The sequence below is a fragment of the Haliotis rufescens genome, unplaced genomic scaffold, assembly GCF_023055435.1.
Source record: "Haliotis rufescens isolate VD_foot unplaced genomic scaffold, xgHalRufe1.0.p SCAF_16, whole genome shotgun sequence".
Taxonomy (NCBI): domain Eukaryota; kingdom Metazoa; phylum Mollusca; class Gastropoda; order Lepetellida; family Haliotidae; genus Haliotis; species Haliotis rufescens.
The window spans coordinates 34,249,318-34,276,173 of NW_025963846.1; the positions used below are offsets into that span (position 1 = coordinate 34,249,318).

Genomic DNA, 26,856 nt, shown 5'->3' on the forward strand with positions numbered 1-26,856 from the left:
TGACCGACCTTTCGCGAACTTTGACCGACCAATGGAATGAACAATCAGAAGGTAGCTTTCTCGTGCTTTACGGCACTAATTTCAAATTGGCAACGACGCTTCGAAACGTATTTTGACAAATTCTCGATTACAAATTTGAAACCTGAACAAAAGAACATTCTAGAATGGCTCATAGATGGCCTAGATTGTATGGATACAGTCATTAAATCCGTAACTATCACATTCCGACTGTCACTTTCATAATCTGGTAAGCGATGTTCTGATTAGTCGGATGAAAGGTCGTTCTGACGTAACCCGTAATGGGATGTCCTCAGATCTTTGTTTAGCGGTAGCGAGAACTGAGGTCTGATTTTAATGAGATTGGAAGTACAGTAGATTCTAGGATGAGAATTTTTTACATCTACTTGAACTTATGTCTGAAACATTATTGCTAATGAATGATGACTGTAACATGTTTAAAGAGCCATGTGATTGTTTCATGGAGGAAAGGAAAATTGTGATTGAAACACATGGTACAGGAGTAAATTGGAAGATTGTCCTTGAAAATGTGTCAACAAATGCATTATTCTTTTGGACTCTTCTTAAGAAGATCTGATAGTGTCCTGTCACACTATTTGTCCATTTTCCTTCCTCCTCGATTTGATATTGTTGTATATGATGGAGGATGTCATTTAGTTGTAAATATGGAGACGGATGGTGCTGTATATGTATGTACATGGGTGACGATGGAGAATAAAGTCAGTTTTCCACGAGCCTTGAGTCTTGGGTACTTTCTTTGTAGCCTGGGTAATGTTGATTTGATATGGGAGGCGAAAGATAGCGATGAAGCACAGAGGCTGGTTCAAGATTTGTTCAAGGATGAATTTTGAATTCTGAAAATTTGGAAAGGGTGGTCAGATTTTCAAGAACACATATATTATGTATAGGATAAAACACGTCCAAGGGTTGTTATGATATTTAAAACCCGCATCCCGAGGGATTTTCCGAGGGAAAGGGTTTTAAATATCACTAACAACCTGAGGGGAAGTGTTTTATCTAACTAATGAACCGAAAAAAGAAAATTAAAACAACATTTATCAACATTTTTATGTTTCGAACATACTTTCCATGAACATTAGGAAACGGGCGTAAAATATCTGTTGCTGGCATACGGATCTTGAAAAGGACATCCTACAAACATTGTGATTTATCAGCGCCTCTGTAGCCTTGTGGTACACTCACTGGATTACCTATACGAAGGTCGCGTGTTCGATCCTCGGGAATTTAAAGAAAATATTTGTCATTTGATTTTACATTTCATTACATGTTACAATCTGAACCAAAGTTGTATAAATAAAATACCCAGGACATCGGATATTATAACACATATAGCAAATATGACTTGAATATCCTATAAAATCCTGGGGATATTATATTAAATCCCAGGGACAGTACAGCGTCCCTGTTTATGAGATTTAACCCAACCAGAGAACACCAGAGGTTTATAAAGTATACTGATGGAAAGTGGTGTGTATGTAATGTTAGTGAAAATAACATAATATTTGACTATTCGTCTGATCAATGTGGGGGCATGGGTGGCCCAGTCATCTAAGGCGCCGCGATTCGCTGTGCAGAATTGCGTCCCCTGGACACGCCAGAAACCTATGATTGTGGGTTCGAATCCTGGTTCACCCTGATTATGTTTCTAGGTTTGTCAGCACCATACATGTACTCGTGGGTTTCACCGAAGTGGTGAACGTCTGAGACCTGCATCACTTGGGCTTTCCTCCCACATTAAGCTGACACGCGGTGATATAACTGGAATACTGTTAAAAGCGGCGTTAAACCCAACTCACTCACTCACTCACTCTGATCAATGTGTTATAAATATTTCATTGACAAGACTCATAGCTGTAACAGGAGACAGAGAGACATGTCCAACAAGAGGGGTGGTGTAACAACTCAGTTATCAGTGGCAATATCGGGTGTGACTACCATTTGTGTTGATACAGGTGAAGCAGCAGAGGTGCATTGAAGTCAACAGATGGTTTAAAACAGCCTGGGGGATGTTATCCCAAATGTCAACCACAGATTGGTCCAACTGTGTAAGCCATACCAGTTGGTTCTGAACCTGTCGTAGGCCTTGTCCCATCTCATCCCAGACATGTTATATGAGGGAGAAGTCTGGAGAAACAGCCAGCCATGGCAGTACAGCAATTTTATGCTGCCTCAAAACGTCTGTTACAACAATGCAAGGTGTGGGTTGGCATTTTCCTGCTTTTGCACCAGGTGTAGAACATGATCTGGAAAGATGACGCCACCCCATACTAACCCTGATCTTCACAGGTGCATTAACATGCACGTGCAGGTTAAGAGTCAAGACCGTAAGTCGAAGACAAGTCTTCACAAATATGGACTGAAAGATGCATTTATTAATTTCAGATTATATATATTTTATTGAACGTCATATTAAGCATAGTTACTTTTCCCAAGCTAGTATATTTTTATACTTCAAATGTATGACTTATATTTTATCATGTACATGTTTTTATCATGTTACTTTCAAAAGTAGGGGTTTGAACTCACACAATCACACAATCATATTCTGATGTTTGTTGTTTAAGGCAGCACTAGAGATTATTCCACTTACATGACGCTGGCTGTAAAAAAATTGTGTCTGAATCAGACAATCCAGTGATTTGTTGCGAGGACATGCTCAATCAAGTCAATGAGCCTGACCACCTGATCCGTGGCCTCTTGTGACAAGCATGAGCTGTGAAGACCAATTCTGACCCAGATTTTCATGTATTCTGCTGTGACTTCGGTTGATTGGTTGGGTAGGCTACTGTTTAGTCAGCATGACAAGTTTGAATCAATGTTGAATGCTACGTCAGATTTCAACATATTTCCCATATCGAGAAGCCAGTTTTAAATCAATGTTGAAACCAATATCAGATTTCAACATATTTTCAAATATCGAGAGCCCATGTTGCAACAATGTTGATTCAACCTCAGTTCAACCAAACACTGACACAATGTCATGTGCCTGCTGGATGGTTTGTTAATGTGTTTGCTCACAAAAGGAAAGGCCTCAGTTTGATTCACAACATAGATAAAACATGCGAAACCTATTCTTGGTGTTCCCCAATAAGATCTTGGATTATTTTTTAGTAAGTATAAGTGGAGAAAAAACACACCCACTGTGCAATTTCATTTAAACGAACTATGAAAAACGATGTTCCATTCATAACCCGAAGTGATGCAGGTCTCAGACGTTTACCACTTCGGTGAAACCCACGAGCACGGGCATGGTGCTGATAAACCGTGAAACATAATCGGGACGAACCGGGATTCGAACCCACAATCATAGGTTTCTGGCTCGCCCAAGGGACGCAACTCTGCACAGCGAATCACGGCGCCTTAGACGACTGGGCCCCCCGTGCCCCCCGTGCCCTCAAATGAAACAACGGAGAACGGAGAGAAATAGAGAATAAGGCACATGCCAAAACTACAAGGCTGCGTTATGTAAGTTTTTTTGTCAGTCCTTGCGTATAACATGTTATTTTTTTGGACATCATCGGCAGAAATCAGCTTCGGGAACAAAGAGGGTATAAAAAATGTGAAAACTGCGATGGCGGCCATGTTGCTCAATGTGAAAATACACAAATAACATCTGGTTTTCAAGAAGCAAAGCAACAGTTCAACCTCCACCCCTAAACAACTTCTACCAAACTCCTTTTAGCTAGTCTCTTGTCGGGCTCCAGTTACCCAAGTCACCAAAGTTATCCTGAGTGAAAGAGCAGGAGATCACCTTAGATTAGATCACTCTAGGCGGCCAGAACTCATCTTCCCGAGACAAGGGCGTTAACTAACCATAAAAGTCAAGAAACTAGTCAGCTAACGACCTTGCCTTAGGAAGATGGCCAGAACGATTAAAATATTTTAACGTGTTTTTTTTCACAAACAGGTAATATAACCCAATTCAATGAGTAAAAGAAATGGAACCAGTCCAGTGCGGTACACGCTTGACCAAAAAAGAAACAGATGAGAAGGGGAATTGGAAGTTCCGTTATCTTTACACTCCCTGAAGCGGTGAACAATCTGGTGGAACCTCCTTCACCATAGTCATTGGGAGCGGATCTCTCTCCCGGCCCCAGATCACCCACTGAAGCGGCATGAGTTCCAATCACACCAGGGGGCACGGGTGGCCCAGTCGTCTAAGGCGCCGCGATTCGCTGTGCAGTTTCGTCCCGTGGACACGCCAGAAACCTATGATTGTGGGTTCGAATCCCGGTTCGCCCCGATTATGTTTCTAGGTTTGTCAGCACCATACCCGTGCTCGTGGGTTTCACCGAAGTGATAAACGTCTGATACCTGCATCACTTCGGGCTTTCCTCCCACATTAAGCTGGCACGCCGTGATATAACTGGGATTATGTTAAAAGCGGAATAAAACACAACTCACTCACTCACTCCAATCACACCATGCAGTGGAAATATTTCAGAACATTTTAAAGCTTTACCGCTATCCATACATGATTTCCAACCATGAGCACACTGGTTACAGGAAACAAAAAGTGCAGATCAAATTGATGTTTAACAGTATAAAGGATTTCCGAATAAACAGATAATTTTATATAGCTGTGTTTACGTCTTCATAAAGTCATAAGGTAAAGTGTGAGTGCGTGCATTCGTGCGTGCGTACGTGCGTGCGTGTGTGTGTGTGTTACAGGTTAAGTCGGGTCCGGGAAAGCGAGGTTGCACTGTGATGTATACAATGTCTTTTCACCTTCTGGTGCTAAAGCCATCATCTTTTCAATCCTTCATCAAGCCATTACAGCCCATACAGTCTGTAACACTGTACGTTGTTTTCGCATTGTGCTCTCTGTATACTCCGCCATCTTCTTCCATTAGCCAGTCAGACATTCAGCCACTCAATGACCATCTCCCAAAGCAATGTCACAAAGGGCGATTTCAAAAGCCATTACCCACTTTGGGATGGTATAAAAACCAATACCAAGGGGAATGTGGTCATTTCCCATCGTCATGGTAACATGCTCTTGTAGTTCCTGTACCTAAACCAGGACGGGATGCTACCGACCCCAGTAATAACAGGTCGATATCACTTACTAGCTGTGTTTGTAATACCATGGACATGTAGCACGTATGGTAAACAAAAGTGTAGTATGATATTTGGAAATCTCATAATTTAATCTCATTGCTAACAATAAAGAACTATCAATCAATTCGATCGTTTTGAATCTTTTATTTAAAAACGTCTTTGTAAATAAACTGCATGCTGTATCTACCATATTTATCTCGGCAAGTCATATGATACCACTTGTAAACGGCGTTATACAAGACCTTAATGGTTTAGGTTTGAGGGCCGTTTGCCTCACGCTATCTAAGTTTAAAACAAAATAGATTTCGTGTGTGAACCAATACGATCATGATACGGGTGTCCCACAAGGCAGTATTTTGGTTATAACATTATTTAGTATAAATTCAATAGCCGGTGTAAGGTCTTAAGTGATTTCAATATATAATGTGGCACAACGATGCATACTGTTGAAAGACAACTTTTTAAGTCTAAACAAAACTCAGAAATAGTGTCTTGAAAATGGATTTAACTTTTCTAAAGCCAAGACAAACTCTGTACATTTTTGACAAGAAATTGGACGCCATAGAGGTCCGGAGCCACATTTCGATGGTATAACAATCAAATGGAGTGATTGAGATGGGTTTAACGCCGCTTTGAGCAGTATTCTAGTTATATCACGACGTGTTAGCTTTACGTGGGAGGAAAGCCCGAAGTGATGCAGGTCAGAGATGTTTACCACTTTGATTAAACCCACGAGCACAGGTATGGTGCTGACAAACCGAGACGAACCGGGATTCGAACACACGATCGTAGGTTTCTGGTGTGCCCAAGGGACGTAGCCTCTCTTACAAAAATTATATCATATAAATTTAATAAAACCAGAATATGTACAATTCATAAAATATACATACGGTATCCAAATATGAGTCATTCAGACACTTGCATACACTCATCAGAAGGTCGTCATGATATGGCTGAAATATTGCCCATGTGACGTTAAATAATAACTCACTCACTCACTCATCAGAAGCACCCGTGAAGAGTAGGTCTTCAGCAACCCTTGCTTGCCGACTAAGAGGCGACTAATGGGATCGGGTGGTCAGGCTCGCTGACTTGGTGGATGCATGTCATCGTATCCCAATTGCGTGGATCGATGCTCATGATGTTAATCACTGGATTGTCTGGTCCAGACATGGTTATTTACCGACCGCCGTCATATAGCTGGAATATTGCTGAGTGTGGCGTTAAACAACAAACCAACCCACCAACCAGGCGTTAGTCGCCTTTTACGACAAGCATAGTCGCCTTTTACGGCATACATGGGTTGCTGAAGACCTATTCTACCCCGGATCTTCACGGAGCTTTTCTTTTTTAAGCTTTCACAAAGAAATAGTCGAATTTGTATTCATGTAGGCAAGTAGGAACTTGGTACAATATCAACAAACAAAAATAAACAAACACAAATAAACTGAGCTGGGTTAATGGTGACTTGTAACACTTGACGTGTGACTGGGGCTTGAAGGACTATGAAGCAAGACGTTGCAGGTTCGTATCCCGCCAGGTTAAAAACATGTTGGTCACAAATGTGTTGTTGCTGAGTTACTATGGTTTTTTAGTTAACATCCCCAACCACCACACTTTTGTATCCCCATTAAACGTTAGAAAAAACCCATAGGAAGAGCCATTTTGTAAATTACTTACAATGAAGTACACGTATCAAGATATCACACAAGGTACCAAAGGGTACACGGGTCTTTCCCACATTTAGATCCTAAACAGATTTAGCTGTTAAACCTAATCCTAAACAGATTTAGCTGTTAAACCTAATCCTAAACAGATTTAGCTGTTAAACCTAATCCTAACCAGATTTAGCTGTTAAACCTATTCCTAAACAGATTTAGCTGTTAAACATAGTCCTAAACAGATTTAGCTGTTAAACATAATCCTAAACAGATTTAGCTGTTAAACCTAATCCTAAACAGATTTAGCTGTTAAACCTAATCCTAAACAGGTTTAGCTGTTAAACCTAGTCCTAAACAGGTTTAGCTCTTAAATGTAACCCTAAACAGGTTTAGCTGTTAAACCTAATCCTAAACAGATTTAGCTGTTAAACCTAATCCTAAACAGATTTAGCTGTTAAACCTAATCATAAACAGGTTTAGCTGTTAAACCTAATCCTAAACAGATTTAGCTGTTAAACCTAATCCTAAACAGATTTAGCTGTTAAACCTAATCCTAAACAGATTTCGCTCTTTAACCTAATCCTAAACAGATTTAGCTGTTAAACCTAATCCTAAACAAATTTAGCTGTTAAACATCATCCTAAACAGATTTCGCTGTTAAACTTAATCCTAAACAGATTTCGCTGTTAAACCTAATCCTAAACAGATTTAGCTGTTAAACATAATCCTAAACATGTCAAATTTATGGGAAAGGAATATGTTTGGTTTTATAATCTACATACATGTTATACAGTGTAGCCATGGCAACATCATCTAGAATATGCCCAGCATGTGAAAAGGGATTTGAAGCAGAATATTTATCAGTTGTTAGTAACAAGTGTTCATGTCATTGCTCTCATCAAATGTGTAAACTTCATTATAAAGATTAGTGTTGTTTAGTGCTTTGAATTGTATGTTGTTTGACGCCGCACTTGGCAATATTCCAGCTGCATTTTGATGCTATTGTGAACAAAATAAATATTTTTTGGGCAAACTGTTCGTTGGAAGAACAGTAAATATAATTGACTTGACTGTATTCTTACCTGACGTGTTTGTGGAATCAAACACTCTTGACTGCAACACAATTATCCTGCGAAGACAGAAACCTATGTACCTAATGACATAGATAGACATTTAAATGAGAAAAAAACAAAAAGATATAATATTCACACATTTTCAGATAATGTGCTCATTTAATATAAGTTGTAGATTATTCCGCGTGAGATACGGCTTGATGCATCTTCATCGTGGCCCTGCACCATGAGCCGACCATAATCCTCAAGGTGAACATCTTCCTTAAGCAAGGGAATTAACTGACTATTAAAGACCAGTTTCACCCTTGCCGAACAAGGCTGGACGTATGGAGTAATGGTTTGGTTGGACTAACGAGTCTATGCATAGTCCAATCAAAATCAAACTTTGCACTGTCCAATAAACTTCGAGCAGTAGTAAGATACATGTAAGATAAGATTAAGACATATTTCAACATTCTCAAAAAATAATGACACATTCACACGAACTAATACTACTCGTGGCTGCGTCATTCCAACATATCAAATAAGTTGGTACTTGTTATTACCCTATCTGGCGCTTGGCATATAGCGGATAAATATATTTAGCCTTACAAATATTTTTAAAAAACAAAACGCCGGAATTTTTCGTTGTCCTTGACTAATATTCGTTCGGCTCATTCTTTCTGAGAAGAAAAAAATGTACGTTTTGATATTAATATCCTTTCTCTAAGACAATTCCAGGCCACACCATGATACGGTAAACTACGGTTATAACGAACTCAAAGGGACTTCTAATTTTAGTTCGTTATAACCGTAGTTCGTTATAAGTACATATACAGCATGACTCTAGCAAGTAGTCTGGACCAAAAAGTAAGTGCGTTATATCCGTCAGTTCGTTATAAGCGTGTTCGTTATAACCGTAGTTTACTGTATTTAGTGTTACTACACATACTACTCAAAAGAAGTTAAAGTATGTCATAGATCAACTATAGTTATATGGAACTATACGGTGTTCTTTAACTCCTGTTGGGTAGTACATATCAGAGGAATCATATACACGTCTTTATGAACAAATTCTGTCACATAATTTGGGTATTGAATAAGACTTCTTCAGTATCAACTACTAGCACATTTAGTAAACCTGCACACGCGATCACGGTCAACTGAAATATGTCATGCTACAACCATTGACGTTTCACGTGGCCAGGTGGTAACAGCTGTTGCTCTACAGTATGTTGACCTACACTATACCTTACACAGTGCAGCGGAAGTCTATTTGCACTGACGCATCTTTAATCTTTACACACAACAAATTATTCAGTCACGAATCAGATGATGGTAATGCCACTTTTGACGAAATTTCTAGTTCCATGTAGAGCAGCATGGCGAGTCAGGCTTCACGTGTGTCGACACCTGCAGACGGACGTTGAATGGAAGCATGGAGAATTTGCCAACTCGAACGTGAGTAGTAATGTTCTTGTGTCCGTATCTTCGAGTACGGAAACCTCTTTAATATGGACTGTTAAGCTTTTAATAGTTTTACGCACGAAATGACATCTATGTTAACCTCATGTTTGACCTCCTATTTCTTTACATAACATATCTTTGCTTGAGATCGCAGATCGAATTTATACACATCGATATCATTTAAAAGCAATGTCGCCCAAATTGCGTTGCTCGATGCTGGAGTGTCTGGTCCGAACACGACCAGTTACAGAGTAATTTTTAATTTAAAGAGTTCAGGGTCTACCGCAGTAATCAGATGTACTTTCATTGTCAGCTGTCATTCGTGACCAACTCGTGTTATTCCGGGACAAGCCGAATAGCGGGTTACGGAAAGGGGCGAGTGGTGACGAATGCCGACAACCGCTTGCTTTGTAGGTCTTCACGCTACTATATCAAGATCAAAATCAATTTTCCCAGTCACCATTAACCTAGCTTGGTTTATTTGCATTTATTTATATTAATATTGTACCATGGTGTATATGTGTTATGCATATATAAAATCCATATTTGATATGCAATGATATGCACTTTATTTTAACATGTTTAAGGGTGTTTAAATTCTAATCATGTTTAAATCTTTTATACCCCGCCACCAACAAGTCAGACTGCACGTGGATTTCTGAGAGGCAGAATAACTCCCCCCTACCCCGCTCAGCCGCACGCTTTTTCAGAGTCAATGAAAGTCACGTGACTCAAGTTAACCTCAGCTCAATTGAACAGCTGGTTCAAATCAATTCTGAATTTGTTCTAATTCTTTTACAATGTGGGGGCATGGTGGCCCAGTCGTCTAAGGCGCCGCGATTCGCTGTGCAGAGCCAGAAACCTATGATTGTGGGTTCGAATCCCGGTTCGCCCCGATTATGTTTCTAGGTTTGTCAGCACCATACCCGTGCTTGTGGGTTTATCCGAAGTGGTAAACGTCTGAGACCTGCATCACTTGGGGCTTTCCTCCCACATTAAGATGACACGCCGTGATATAACATGAATACTGTTAAACCCAACTCACTCACACACTTTTACAATGTCGCATTAAATCATGTCGGTAATATAGATTCCTTGTAGCAGGATCACTCGGGGTTCATGGTTTTTTTTATGCGTCCCTCTTGGCTTTATACCACTCTTCTCCGGCTCCTGGTATAAAATCTAATGCGTGGTATTTCAGTGTATATATTTCAGTGTACCAAACTTAATTTTATCACCAAATGAAAATTTAATTTTAATCTCCGGTTCGTGGTAAAAAACCTAACGCGGGACGCATAAAACACAACTACAACTTATAATAATGAAAATAATCATATTCAAAGTCACTTGTGCCTGCAACCAATGCGACCGTTGTTTTTCCTTCTAATCCGCCCGTGGGAACTCACTTCAAGATCGGACCCGTAAAGATTCCTGGGTAGAATAGGTCTTCAGCAACCCATGCTTGCCGTAAAAGGCGACTATGCTTGTCATAAGAGGCGACTAACGGGATCGGGTGGTAAGGCTCGCTGACTTGGTCGATTCATGTCATCGATCCCAACTGTGTCGTTCGATGTTCATGATGTCAATCAATGGATTGTCTGGTCCAGACTAGATTATTTACAGACCGCCGTCATATAGCTGGAATATTGCTAAGTGCGGCGTTAAACAACAAACAAACAGTCTCGTATATACGTCTCATTTTTTATACGCATACTTTGTATGTCTATGGTACAGTTACCATTGGACCCCCATTTTAATGCCTGGAACCTCAAACAGTAACACCGAGACTCCCCAGGAGAGCAAACTTACAAACCAAGGGAAATAATTTATATTGAAAGGACAATGCATGATAAGGATAATTTTAATGATTTTATGTACATTGGTCTGTTAATATATTTTGGGATGTTTCCGACTACCCACTGATTCTCTCTCCAACCTGAGTGGACGATGGGCTAGTGGTTAAACGCGTTGGCTTGTCACGCAAAAACCCGGGTTCGATTCCCCACATGAATACGATTTGTAAAGCCCATTTCTGAGGTTCCCCAGTCGTGGCATGACTTAATCCCAGTGAAGATCCAGATTAGAAATGATCTTCAGCAACCCATGCCTGTCGTAAGAGGCGACTAACGGGATCGGGTGGTCAGACTCGCTTACTTGGTTGTTGCACGTCATCGTATCCCCATTGCGTGGATCGATGCTCGTGATGTCATTCACTGGGTTGTCTGGTCCAGACTCGATTATTTACAGACAGACGTCATACAGCTGTAATATATCTGAGTGCGGTGTTAAACAACAAACAACCAAACAACACACATTAGTGAGTGAGTGAGTGGGTTGGGTGTTTAACGCCGCTTTTAACAGTATTCCAGTTATATCACGGCGTGTCAGCTTAATGTGGGAGAAAAGCCCGAAGTGAAGCAGGTCTCAGACGTTAACCACTTCGGTGAAACCCACGAGCACGGGTATGATGCTGACAAACCTAGAAACATAATCGGGGCGAACCGGGATTCGAACCCACAATCATAGGTTTCTGGCTCGCCCAAGGGACGCAACTCTGCACAGCGAATCGCGTCGGCTAAGACGACTGGGCCACCCGTGCCCCCCAACACACATTAAGCTGACATACCGAGAATTAACTCAAATACATTCAAAGCAGCGTCTAACCCGACTCACCCACGGACACTCTGCTGCCATTAATGGTGTACCCTTGTAGCTGATTCTGTTGAGAATTATTGTTGAATTTGGCGTTAAACAGCAAACAAACAAACAAACAAATAAATATGACATAAGACTAGATATGATATAAACCCAACTCACTCCCTTTCTGTGTTCTCTGTTTAGACCAACGTGCTACTTATAGGCAGTCCTGGGTCAGGCAAGACGACCGTGGCCCGGCTACTGGGCGCTATGATGGACCGTCCGGTGGTGGACATCGACGACGACCACTTGGAGCCCTACTGGAAGATGACAGTGGCCGACAAGGTGAGTCTGAGGGCCGGGTTCACGAAGCTATCGTAGCCTTCAGAGCATCGCAACTCCCATACTTTAACATAGACGTACGACAGTCGTAGCGCTAAGAGACCTTGTGAAACAGAGCCTACGGCCGCAATTCTCCGTTGACAGTGACCCGTGAAGACTTAATTTTTGGAGAAAAGAATAGGGAACTTAAAGGTAGGATTAGACCAGTGATGATCCGGGATAGAATAGGTCTTCAGCAACCCATGCTTGCCGTAAAAGGCGACTATGCTTGTCGTAAGATGCGACTAACGGGATCTGGTGGTCAGGCTCGCTGACTTGGTTGATGGTTAATACATGTCTTGTATCCCAGTTGCTAGGATCAATGCTTATGATGTCAATCACTGGATTGACTGGTCCAGACTCGATTGTGGTGTGTTAAACAACAAACAACAAACAAACAAGCTCCGTCGTCAGTACTTCACGGCTTCGTTTACACTATGTTCGTAAATACATTAGGACGATATGCGTAGTGGTCACGTGTCTCGTGTAACCCAAATATTGAGTCCGTGTATTACTCAAATAAACCCTATACTCCGTGCATGAACTGTGCGAACCCTACCATTGTCTGACAGTGATGTAATGTGTAGAGCAGATAGCAGTGAGTGAGTGAGTGAGTATGGTTTTTAGCCGCTTTTAGCAATATTCCAGCAATATTACGGCGGGGGACACCAGAAATGGGCTTCACACATTGTACCCATGTCGGGAATCGAACCCGGGTCTTTGGCTTGACGAGCGAACGCTTTAACCACTAGGCTACCCGACCTCCCCCCAGTATACTTGAAGACTATGGCACATGCTGCACAATATATCACGATGACAACTGGGCGATTATTGGTCTGAGTATTAGCTGGTTTCCCCCTCGCTAGCCCCAGGCCGTTGGTTGATTCGTTGGTTAATATGGCTTTGGTTTGGTTTGTTGTTAAACGCCACACTCAGCAATATTCCAGCTATATGACGGCGGTCTGTAAATAATCGAGTCTGGACCAGATAATCCAGTGATCGATATCATGAGCATCGATCCACACAATTGGGATCGATGACATGCATCAACCAAGTCAGCGTGCCTGACCACCCGATCCCGTCAGTCGCCTCTTTCGACAAGCATAGTCGCCTTTGACGGCAAGCATGGGTTGCTGAAGACCTATTCTACCCCGGATCTTCACGGGTCTGTATTCACAGGACATACAGGAACGTGGTATATACAAACCCTTCGAGAATTGGCCATGGCAGTTTTCACACATCATGTGTCATGTGCTGATATAACGCAAACAAAGAGAGTGTAGTGCGAACCAATGGGGACTAGTTCTGTACACTTTTCAAGTCAAGGTCAAATTTACTATGACTGCCAATTGGCCTGAGCATTTCCACTCTAGAGAGATAATACAAAATGGGTCACATTGTCATTGTGCCCTCAACTCTGAGTTCTGGTGTCCCCCGCCGGGATATTGCAGGAATACTGCTAAACGCGGCGAGCGGCGTAAAACTAAACTCACTCACTCACTCACTCAGATAATGCCTCAAGCTAACTTGGCAGTCCTACATAGCAAGCCCACTCAAATAAAACATGCTTGTCTGTAAACTTATGTCTAACGATCTAAATCAACTTAGCAATGCAAGATTATCATACGAGTATTTCAAAAAGTGAGTGAGTTGGGTTTAACGCCGCTTTTAACAGTATTCCAGTTATATCGCGGCGTGTCATCTTGATGTGGGAGGAAAGCCCGAAGTGATGCAGGTCTCAGACGTTTACCACTTCGGTGAAACCCACAAGCACGGGTATGGTGCTGACAAACCTAGAAACATAATCGGGGCGAACCGGGATTCGAACCCACAATCATAGGTTTCTGGCGTGCCAAAGGGACGCAACTCAGCACTATTTCAAAAAGAAAATTTCCCACAAGTAACAACATCTAGATTGAGCTAGTGAGTTAACATTTGACGTCGCATCGGCGACGTAGCAGCCATACTGCGACGAGAACCCGACTGATATCTGAATGACCCGAAGACACCATGTCACGCATGTCCTATCACGAATTGGGTTGTTCTCAGAGGCACGGATGACCCTCTTGGAACGTAATTTGCTTATCGTGCGTACGAATTACAAATTCAGCCTGCTTGTGTTGTCAGCACCTTATCCATGCTTTTGGGCTTCCTCAAAGTTTCAAGAACGTCGACAAATATCACGTCGGGATTCGTCCCACGTATAAACCTATTGCATTCAAGGCCGTATTTGTACAAGTATCACTTGTCCCCAACTTGTATTTTCATGATTCAAATAAAACTGTTATAAAAAAATTCAGTGTTTTAAAAATCGAAGACAAAATATGAATTTTTTTCATTATGAATAACAGGAACCGAACGTACAACATCACACATCGTGTTAAGATTTTTAACCCATTATTTTCCCCCTGAGCCACAGGGCAGGTGATGAGGGTGTTAAATCTGAGATGTCATGAGTTAGTTTTGTCAATGCCGCGCGTTTCTTTCTCTCGCACGCTTTGATCGCATTCCTTTTATACCGCGGCGCACTGTATTGTTTCTCTATAAGATATCTCGAGGTTTCGTTGTGTGTTCTGTTATTTCTTGCAATTAGACTGTTTATAAGTGAGGCAAAGCACTCCTTCTTTGTTATGGTCTCGCTCCTCGGTCGTACATTGCCGATATCCTCTTGCCTCGGTCTTACATGGGGCCTCGGTCTATACATGGGGGCACGGGTGGCCCAGTCGTCTAAGGCGACGCGATTCGCTGTGCAGAATTACGTCCCTTGGGCACGCCAGAAACCTATAGTTGTGGGTTCGAATCCCGGTTCGCCCCGATTATGTTTGTCAGCACCATACCCGTGCTCGTGGGTTTCACCGAAGTGGTAATTATTTTAAACGTCTGAGACATGCATCACTTCGGGCGTTCCTCCCACATTAAGCTGACACGCCGTGATATAACTGGAATACTGTTAAAAGTGGCATTAAACCCAACTCACTCACTCATTACCCTATAGTATGAATGAAGTATATAGTATGTTTTTTTTTCAATTGTCTAGCTGTCTAAAGTTGGAGGCGATAGGTTTCTGGAGGAAGAAGGAAAAGCATTGTTGAAGTTCGACGGTAAAGGCAAGATTGTTTCCCTCACGGGGTCGAACCCCATGCATACAGAAGCTATGAGACATATAGCCAAATCAGGGACAGTATTTTTCATTGACTGCCCAAACAAGGAAATCATCAACAGGTTAAACATGATGAAGGTAAACAGAATTGTAGGTCAAGGTGACGGGACCAGCATGGAGGAAATACTCAAATACCGACGTCAATTTTACGAAAAACACTATGACGTTAGGATTGTTTGTGACGAAGGAGAGACCCCAGAAAGCGTTGCTAACAAGATAAAAACCAAGTTTGATAATTTTGTCAACGACAAAGGTTACGTGTCGACCAGAGGTTCCGTGATCAAACCACGAATTCCGTTTTTCCACACGGTTCTCAAAGGACTCGCTGAAGATGGCGGCCTATACACAATGGCCGGGGATATGCCACGGTTTACAAAGGGCCAGTTTGACAGATTGGTGCATTGTGGCTACAGGCGGAGGGCGCTGGGTATCCTTGAACAACTGATTCATCCTTATGATCTCTCATCAAAGTCACTACAGAATTTCGTAAATGAAGCTTATCATCGTGAATCCTTTGCTTCCGATGATATTTTCCCAGTGCGCCACCTAGCGGGGAATCAGTACATTCTGGAACTGTTTCATGGGCCTACAGGGTCTTTTAAAGATGGCGCTCTACAGTTAATGCCGATGTTCTTCACAGCGGCCATGGATAGTGAAAGACGTTTTGGTGACCGTAATAAGTGAGTACTCAATCTCTACCTTAGTGTTAGTGAGTGAGTGAGTTATTATTTAACATCACTTTGTCACAATTTTAGCCATACTGTGACAAGCATATTTATCAAGCCTTTGAAAGGCATCTAGAAGTGATACACATAAGGAAGAGAATTTATGGATGTCAACTTCTTTATTATGAGGAACACCGTTTGTTATCTTACTACTTTTGCATTCATTCACCTGATAAAGGAGTAAGCATGTACTCCGAAACGTTGTGACCCGTGAAGATTCCGGGGTAGAATAGGTCTTCAGCAACCCATGCTTGTCGTAAAAGGCGACTAACGGGATCGGGTGGTAAGGCTCGCTGACTTGGTTGATGCATGTCATCGATACCAACTGCGTGGATCGATGCTCATGATATTAATCACTGGATTGTCTGGTCCAGACTCGATTATTTACAGACCGCCGTCATATAGCTGGAATATTGCTGAGTGCAGCGTAAAACAACAAACCAACAAACCAACCAACCAACCGAAACGTTGTGTTCCTGATAATAAAGAAGTTCAAATCCATAAATTCTCTTTCTTATAAGCATATTTTTGTCATAAAAATCATGTCGATGAAGGATTGTAAAATAATTCATTTCATACCACAGATAAATATCCAAGACCATTTGAAGGGCACGAACAAAAGGTTTGCTCTAAAACTACGACACGTATTATTCTAGTCACGGATCGCCAGCAATATATCCATACCACCGCACTTTGGACCGTGATTGATCTCCTTACAGGCAAACTGTGATCGTGTGATTTTATAGATTACCAATATATTAATACTTATAAAGATATTGATTATATGGTTTTACAGATTGTCTGCTGTTTATACAACATATTGGGCCCTAGAACTTGGCCCCAGATCAGACTATTGACTATCGTAATGATGTAGACAAGCACAAACATATGGTTCGCGAGCGAGGTCAAGGATAGCTTGGTGCCCTAAATTGTTAGACCTATCGGGGTGAAAAAATGGAGGTCTTTAAATTATCCTTCAAACGGTGCATGGACACCAGCAGACATTTCACAATAATTCGTGAAAAGGGAACAAAATGCATTGCAGAATTTATATTTGATGTTTGAACCGTGCAGCCCAATTAAACACCTACACATTTTAATTCCAAACAGTAAAAGTGAAATGATTTGTACGGAAGCCTTGGTTTTTTTTGTTGGTTTTTCTTGAAATTTCAAGAATCTAACTTGAAATTTTAAGATACTAAGTTGAAGATACTAAGTTGAAATTTATTTAATAGCAGCACGTGTAAGATAAAATAATCTTGTTTCAGACGTATTTGAATGTCCATTAGACCCGTGAAATTTCCGGGGTAGAATAGGTCTTCAGCAACCCATGCTTGCCGTAAAAGGTGACTATGCTTGTCGTAAGAGGCGACTAACGGGATCGGGTGGTCAGCCTCGCTGACTTGGTTGATGCATGTCATCGTATCCCAATTGCGTGGATCGATGCTCTTGATGTCAATCACTGAATTGTCTGGTCCAGACTCGATTATTTACAGACCGCTGTCATATAGCTGACATATTTCTGCGTAAAACAACAAACATACAAATTGAATGTCCATTCGGCCTTAGTCAAGGTTATGTATTGAGCCCATTCTTGTTCTCCATGTTAAATAATGAATTTGCTCATGCCGTTGAATCCTCTTGCTCACATGGTATTTAAGAATTGACCTTCACCTTGTGTGAGTTCATTGAAGTATGAACCTTCATAGAATGAGGGCCAAACTGTAGGAACGTCGGATATTGCGACGACGTTCATACAGTGTTTAGTGTTTACTATTTTGTGCCTCAAAGGATGTAGACCTAGATCTATAGACAATTATATTTAGTACGTGTGACTTCATGTTTACACTGACAGTCATACAACAACCAGCTGTATCGCGGAATAAAATAGTTCCTCAAAACGAGAAGTGACATGAGCGTATGTAAGCTCAACATGCTCCACAGGAACAACTTTTGTAGTTATTTTATGACAGATGTATTCAAATAATATCCTCATTACTTGAGAAAGGTCTGTTAAGAACTACCTCGGTAAGTCAATCACAATGACAGCGCGTCGTAATACATTTACATCAAGTACAAGACGCCAAATGGCCGACACGATAAACGTGACGGTAGAGATTTCCGAAGATGTTAATGAACCTGTCTCTATTACAAGTGTTGGTCATCACTGATCAATTGGCTGATCATTGAAAGGTGATTGTAAAGATGTGTCAACTAGGCACTAAGGTTAATTCATAGATGACTGGGGCGGTCGGGTAGCCTAGTGGTTAAAGCGTTAGCTCGTCACGCCGAAGACCTGGGTTCGATTCCCGACATGGGTACAATGTGTGAAGCCCATTTCTGGTGTCTCCCGCCGTGATATTGCTGGAATATTGCTAAAAGCGGCGTAAAAAAACATACTCACTCACTCACTCACTCACATAGATGACTGTTGTCTAGACACGGATCGAGTCGATACTACGATACTTTGGATGTGCTTTTCTTCGTTTTGTTTTCTGGGATAAGTTGTAGCGATGTATATCCCAATGTATGCTAAAACGCTTAGTTCATGATTAAAGGGGCTAAATGATGAGAAACGACGCTTTTCTGTATTTATTCGTGCAAGGAAATTCCCAGGGGTTTCCCAGGAATGTGGACGTATTTCATCAGTGTTACATCATTTCTAGAATACAATCTCGTGAAGAATGTATGAACGTTAAAATGTATTCAAATCCACATGTATACACTCGTCAAAAAAGGAAACGCACAGGTAGATTTTTAGTAAAATTTTACGCACCGTTTGTTGAATATCAGGCCACCAACATTTTCAAACAACATATATCCAATTTATATACCACATGTTTTGTGTTGTCAGATTCAATGAACCTGTGTTTTTCTTTTTTTGAAGAGTGTATATATAAATTGTACACCATGTGTAATCGCGTGAGGCGCTGTATAGACATTTAAGCCCCATTTTATCATATGAATTAATTTATTGAATCACAAAATCAATCATTGTTATTTCATTTGATGAAATAGAATAATTATTGACATAAAATATTTATTGATATCACAAATTCGAGTGTCAGATATGAAAACGGGAATTTATATATAACAATGTATTTGTGAATATTTCAAAATCAATTTTGTGATATCTACAGATGTATTTGTTGATATATCAAAACTAAATGAATTGTTGATATATTTGGATGGGGAATAACAGTAAAACGGTGCTACACACACCAAGCTTGCATTTCCATTGCAGCTACCTGATCCTGGTGGCCACATCCGGGGACACTGGAGGAGCGGTGCTGGACGGATTCAGCAGACATGCTGGTGAATACATAGTCTCTTGAAAACTAATGATGCTAATAATGAGTGAGCGGTTTAACGCCGCTTTTAACAGTATTCCAGTTATATCGCGGCGTGTCAGCTTAATGTGGGAGGAAAGCCCGAAGTGATGCAGGTCTCAGACGTTTACCACTTCGGTGAAACCCACGAGCACGGGTATGGTGCTGACAAACCTAGAAACATAATCGGGGCGAACCGGGATTCGAATCCACAATCATAGGTTTCTGGCGTGCCCAAGGGACGCAACTCTGCACAGCGAATCGCGTCGCCTCAGACGACTGGGAGACCCGTACCCCCTACTAATAATGATGATGGTGACGGTGACGGTGATAATAATATTAATGATGATGATGATGATGATGATGATGATGATGATGATGATGTGTGTACTTATACCGCGCTTTCATTATTACCACAGTCATTGGATAAGTTTTTTTGCACTCTATTTTTATTCACAGATCCCCGGTGAGTATACAGCCCCAGCTGCATATTCAGACTCTAGAAGGTTAACAGTCTCACTATATCTCATTCTACCGGGTACCCATTTTTCCTGCTGAGTTAACAGAAGCATATTTCGAATAGACAGATATGTTCAGTAAACTACGGTTATAACGAACTCAAAGGGACTACTATTTTCAGTTTGTTATAACCGTAGTTCGTTATAAGCAAATATACAGTATAACTACAGCAAATAGTCGGGATTAAAAAGTAAGTTCGTTATATCCGTCAGTTCGTTATAAGCGTGTTCGTTATAACCGTAGTTTACTGTACTACAAGCAACCGTTTAGAATCAGCTTGCCTGTTACATTCAACAACATTACAGTGGAGCGCGTGAAAATAATGGAGATCAGACAAACCAGTGATTGATATTATGCACACCGTCCGGGTACGATGACACGCAAACATCCAAGGAACCGAGCCTGACCACACGATTCATTCAGTCTCCTCGTGCAAGAAGTTGTTCAGTATCGGAGAAATATTTTAATCCGGGACCCGGAAGGGGCGTAATATTCAGTCTGAATCCTGTGATGAATGTACTCAATTGCAAATTGTATACATACATTATATAGAAGCTCCATCAGCACTTTCAGGAACCACTTCATACTGTGCATGATGATCAACCTTTAGATGACAGATATCCTGTCGTTACTGAATGTTTCAAAGGGTAGAATTTCAGGGTATCGAATACTCAAGAACACAATTTTTGTTGTTGTTTAACGCCGCACTCAGCAATATTCCAGTTATATGATGGTATTCCAGCTGTATGATGGCGGTCTGTAAATAATCGAATCTGGACCAGACAATCTTGTGATTGACATCATGAACATCGATCTATGCAATTGGGATACGATGATTTGCATCAACCAAGTCAGCGAGTCTGACCACCCGATCCCGTTAGTCGCCTCTTATGACAAGCATGGGTTGCTGAAGATCTATTCTAAGTCGGACTAACTATAACTGATAAAGAAAACCCCAGATGATATCTAGACATACTTTATTTTCTAAAATCCGATTCCTGGAAATTTCTTTTTAGTCCGAAAGATTGTCGGGATTCGAATCGTTTAGAACGTTTTTCAACCAATCAAATTGCAACACAATCGTTTCGGCTGAATGACAAATCATAGAACTGAGTTATCGGCTTTGGATATGGCACTCTGGTTCCAAAATTGGCGAACGGTCTTCCAAAGTTCTGTGCCAGTGATCGTTAAAGCGACCATGCTCGGTGACACTGTTACTGTTATTATGACAGGTGGGTCTGGAGTGGGCGTGGTTGTCCTCTACCCATCCCGCGGAATCAGTCAGCTGCAACAGCACCAGATGGCCACGATGGACGGGGACAATCTCAGAGTGATAGGTATATACATTTGCAATCTGAGTAATATAAAATTTATATCTTTGCACCGGCAGTATCTCTGTCATGTAGCGACTTTTGCAATCATGTTCAACCATTTACCAATCTTTCAAGAAGTAGAGTCTGGTATTCAAATTAATTTATATTTGAAAAATAACAATGAGTACCGAAAGACAATTTTACTGGCTCATAATACCATAATATACCATGCTATATCAGTATGTTGGAGTAATGTATGTAAGAATTTCATCATATTTAGGTGTTTCGCAATTTGTAGGCTTTTGTTAAGAACACATCCAAATTATGAAGGACAAGATTATCACCTATTTGCATTAGTTTTGTGAATTGCATCGGAGATTTTGATTCAGTGTAATATGGTGAGTGGTAATTTCTTATATTGGCATACTGTTTCGCATATAAACATGGTATTCCTCATGGTAATATATGTCGTATATATCATGGTGGCTTTAGCAATTGCATTTTTGACCTTTGAATGGAATTTAATTTTAACCTCGTCTTCATTTACAAAGGAGTTGACAGTGACTTTGACTTCTGCCAGACAACGGTTAAGCGTATCTTCCAAGATGAGGATTTCGCAGATGCACTACAACGTCAGTATTCCTGCAAACTGAGGTGGGTACTTTCAACACTCTAAATGGGCAAGACTTGTAGTTTTAACAGTCGTGGTCAAATTCTAGAGTTCTAAAACGGTGAAATATGTTTCAGTGCCGCCAACAGTTTAAATTGGGGTCGCCTCCTTCCTCAAATCGTATATCACGTCTCAGGTTACCTTGACCTTGTCAAAATGAGGGTTATCTCCCTTGGTGATGAAATCGATGTCTGTATCCCAACTGGGAACTTCGGAAATATTCTTGCAGCTTATTATGCCAAGGTAAGGCAAGGCAACAAATTCGTAATTCAACGCAGTAACAATTACATCGTAGGAGACATAAGTCTCATTTGTTAAAATATTATTCCCAAAACTACAAAGTGTCAAGCACTTAGGTCTTAAAAGCAAAGAAGATATCTTTCTTCATGAACATTCAATGCTGGATATAATACCATGGTGTTGATAATTAATGACTTAATTCCTTCTGGAAATCAATGTTGTACATGTATTCACATTCAGATCGAATTTCTTGCAAGATTTGTTGTCATTTGTTCATAACCATATGAATCACATTACGCCGCTTGATCATATTCGAATATTAAAATTAATTTTATAAGGGCCGTTCTTATTGAGTACGTCGTATGGCAGGGGTACTGCATTAGATAAAGCGACAAACCACGTTGTATTCCGACTATGTGATAATATAAGAATGCGTTTATGAAGCACTATTAAATAGTGACGATACTAGGTGTTCGCGAAAAGGTGAGCGCATCCTGCTTCACTGGTGGCATCAGTCACAAACACATGCAAAGTCAAGTCAATTGTTCATCTGAAAAAACACAGGAACATAGAGTACACGTCAAAATAGGGAATTGCATTGGACATCATTTTTGTCTCTGATGCGTCAAATTTAGGTATGTCCTCCACATGTCTAGCATACAATTTTTTGAAAGCTTTACTAAAGCCTTGAATGTTGTTACCTTGATCAAACAAACAAACAAAAATCTTCAACTTATTTTAGGAAATGGGAGTTCCAGTCCGACGTCTCATCTGTGCCTCCAATAGCAACAACGTCCTCACGGACTTCCTCAACACAGGCAACTACGATCTGACCTCGCGTACACTTCTCCGCACAGCCTCCCCTGCTATCGATATTCTGAAGTCATCTAACCTTGAGCGCCTCCTCTACCACCTGCATGACAATAACGGCGCTGCTGTGAGCCAGCTGTATTCAGACCTGGACAAGCAGAGGAAGTTTTCAGTGTCAGAGGAGGTAGGCTAGCACTTCCGGGGAAGTGAAGTGTCCCCTTGGACATCATATATAATTGTTAGCCGTGTAGTTAGAGATGAAGATCCCACAGAAGCGTATTAGTGCCACATTCTAAAAAAATATCTAGGTATCGTCTACGTAGATGAAAGTATTTAGTATTTTTTTAGAATGTGGCGCTAATACACTTCCATAAGATTCTGATTCGATTCCACACAATGTGCAGCTCATTCTTTTGATAAACCACGCAATGGTATTGCTGAAATTATTATATTACAGAAAGTGTCAGAATACCACACTCACTAACTCTATCTCAGCCCTGTTGGGATTCCTGATAATAATAGATCCACCGCTTGTCTTAAAATCCGACCAAAATTTGGGTTCGGGACTTAAGCTCTGTGGCCTGGAGACCGCCTCCGTGGTCTAGTGGTAGAGCGTCCGCCCGGAGAGCGGAAGGCCCGGGGTTCGATCCCCAGCCACGTCATACCAAAAGACGTTAAAACATGGCACTTGTTGTTACCCTGTCTGGCGCTCGGCATTAAGGGGCTAAAACAAGGACTGGTCGGCTCGGAGTCAGTATACTGTGTCTGAGTGGGGTATTCATGTTAAACTGCGGCATGGTATCTCAGTGTGCTAGCGCTATAAATCGGCATCAGTCCGGACTAGTACAAGCAGCCACACACACACACATACACGTGCATGCACGTCGCTATATAAGTGCAATAATCTTGGACGCGACGTTAAAACCCATTTCACCTCACCTCTGTGGCCTGGCTGACTGAGTGTTTGTTTGTTTGTTTGTTTGTTGTTTAACGCTGCTCTCCGCAATATTCTAGCTGTATGACGGCGGTCCGTAAATAATCAAGTTTAGACCAGACAATCCAGTGATTGACATCATGAGGATCGATCGCACCTGATGACGTGGACCGTTGTTCATATTTTTACTCACTGGTTTACCTGGTCGGATTGATGCCGTCCTCGGCGTTAAACAACACTCACTCATTTTTTATCATGGGTGTGTTCTCAAGATGCATTTTGTTATTCATATTTCATAGTCGATTAGGGGGCACGGGTGGCCCTGTCGTCTAAGGCGCCGCGATTCGCTGTGCAGAGTTGCGCCCCTTCGGACGCGCGAGAAACCTATGATTGTGGGTTCGAATCCCGGTTCGCCCCGATTATGTTTCTAGGTTTGTCAGCACCATACCCGTGCTCGTGGGTTTCACCGAAGGGGTAAACGTCTGATACCTGCATCACTTCGGGCTTTCCTCCCTGACACGCTGTGATATAACTGTAATACTGTTAAAAGCGGCGTTAAACCCAACTCACACACATAGTCGATTAACAATTGAAAGTTCATAGTTACCACATAGGGACAACGTGATAGAGAGCGGATATATATATGTATATATATATATATATATATATATATATAAAGGCGGACAAATTTATTACAAGGTATATACGCCTAAGCGTACAATTCGCCAATCCGAAATTGTATGAAATAAGCCACAAAGGTGGGGGAATCAACGCATACACGCACATGACTAAGAAAAAGGAACCTAAATAGCGAGATAGAGAGGAGGAGGCTTGGGAGGAGGTGGTTTTAAGTTGCTAAAATGAGACAGGGCAAAACACGTCTGGAGCGGGCGGCTATCCAAGCGGAGATGCGCGTTAATCAGAAAGCTAACGTGGATGACGCTAACGTGGATGACGTCACCGTTTACGTCATATCTTTTAAGTGACGTATTGATTCCCGCCATGAGGTGTAACCGGGCAGCGCGCATGAAGCGCAACTGGCTTTTTTCCCATAAAACATTTTTTTAAAATTTTTTTGCATATATATATATATATATATTATATTTTTTATTAAACTAATCAGAATTAATCAAAATGTCTCAAATGTACACTAGCTGTAACCATGCTATTCACAAGGTTCTTCACAAGATACTGAATCGCCCGTTTTCGATGAACTATTTAAAGGACACATTGTTTTCAACTCGATGTCAAGATTGCCTTATGTTTCAGATCCTAAGACGTATTCAGGGTTCGTTCGTCGCAGGTTCGTGTGATGAACAGGCTTGTCAACAAACAGTGCTAAAGACCTACAAAGACACGGGTACGTTCAGTTCCTGTTAGTTAGTGAGGGAGTAAAGCCCGAAGCACAGTTCGTAGACGTTACCACTCTGGTGAAACGGGTATGTTTAGAACCCATAAGAATCTGCACAGCCACCCGTGGCCCAATTTCCTGCAGAAAAAAACCCACAGTATTGATGAATACCACTCAATAAAACCTGCAATTGTATGCATCCAATCTAACATGCCTGCACTGCCAAATTTCTCAAGTCTATCTCCTACATGATTTTTCTTACAAATATGTGATAAATCATGTGTAAAGAAGATATTGAATCGCTGAAAAGTGAAACGAAAATGTCAAATACTAAAATGAAAATGTCTAAAACAAAAATGAAAATGTCAAAAACTAAAATGAAAATGTCAAAAACTAAAATGAAAATACAGAAAACTATTTCCACCGCGGTGATAATATTTACCCCGCGGTGGAAATATTATCACCGCGGTGGAAATAGTTTTCTGTGGTTTCATTTTAGTTTTTGACATTTTCGCTTTTGTTTTTGACATTGTCTTTTTGTTTTTGACATTTTCATTTTAGTTTTGGACATTTTCGTTTTGGTTTTTGACATTTCCATTTTAGTTTTTGACAGGTTCGCTTCACATTTCAGCGACTCAATAGCTACTTGAAAGTACATTTTCCATGTTTCGGTTGTTTTTATACATGATTTATAACATATTTGTATGAAAAATTGTGTTAATTTGCCAAAGGTTACGATAAAAGTAAGTGAAACATCAAAATATTGAAAAACAGACTCCATGTCCCTTATGGGCCACCGTAATCTCCCTATATTTATACATTTCAGGCTATCTCCTCGACCCGCACACTGCTGTGGCCAAGTCGGTGGCAGACAGGTTCGGAGGCACATCTTGTCCCGTGCTCATTTCGGGAACCGCCCACTATGCTAAGTTCGCGGACAGAGTTCTTCCTTTCATAGGACAGATGACTTCATCAGACGATCTCTCCGTGTCAGAACTTATTGGGAACTCACTTGATTTGAAAGCGAGGCCTGCAATGCATCGAGACTTGGAGAACATGACAAGAAAACCTGTTGTCCACAAAGAGACGTGTTCAGCTGATTATGAGAATGTGAAAAGACACGTGAGGAATTTTGTTGAGAAATTGAACAGCTAGACAGTTATTTAGACGTTGCTTATCCAGGATGTGTTGTACAATGTTACAGTCTACTTGTCTGACCATCCGGTCCATTTTGTTGTCCTCTTGACCAGCATAGATTGCTGGTGATCTGTTCCAAACAGGAGTCCTCACGGGAATTTGGTTTGTTTGTTTGTTTGTTGTTTAACGCCGCACTCAGCAATATTACAGCTATATGACGGCGGTCTGTAAATAATTGAGTCTGAACCAGACAATCCAGTGATTGACAGCATGAGCATCGATCCACGCAATTGGAATCGATGACATGCATCAACCAAGTCAGGGAGCCTGACCACCCGATCCCGTTAGTCGCCTTTTGCGACAAGCATAG

General features: G+C 41.2%; 1 protein-coding gene across 1 annotated transcript; it reads left to right on the forward strand.

Annotated features, from left to right (window-relative positions):
- Nucleotides 1-9,011: 9,011 nt before the first annotated feature.
- LOC124118052 (threonine synthase-like 1) lies at nucleotides 9,012-26,644 on the forward strand. The gene is made up of 10 exons (XM_046480102.2): nucleotides 9,012-9,274; nucleotides 12,122-12,262; nucleotides 15,336-16,138; nucleotides 19,428-19,498; nucleotides 21,264-21,368; nucleotides 21,896-21,998; nucleotides 22,092-22,257; nucleotides 22,997-23,248; nucleotides 25,268-25,358; nucleotides 26,176-26,644. The coding sequence occupies exons 1-10, from the start codon at nucleotides 9,146-9,148 to the stop codon at nucleotides 26,502-26,504; spliced, it is 2,190 nt and encodes a 729-aa protein (XP_046336058.2). The 5' UTR covers nucleotides 9,012-9,145; the 3' UTR covers nucleotides 26,505-26,644.
- The last annotated feature ends 212 nt before the right edge of the window (nucleotides 26,645-26,856 follow it).

What these genes read in the sequence shown, in the direction of transcription:
- LOC124118052 (XM_046480102.2), top strand. Translation starts at nt 9,146, where the DNA reads ATGATGGTAATGCCACTTTTGACGAAATTTCTAGTTCCATGTAGAGCA. An exon ending in GGACAATCTCAGAGTGATAG is followed by an intron (nt 21,369 to 21,895) that starts GTATATACATTT and finishes TCATTTACAAAG; the next exon opens with GAGTTGACAGTGACTTTGAC. An exon ending in AGTTTTCAGTGTCAGAGGAG is followed by an intron (nt 23,249 to 25,267) that starts GTAGGCTAGCAC and finishes CTTATGTTTCAG; the next exon opens with ATCCTAAGACGTATTCAGGG.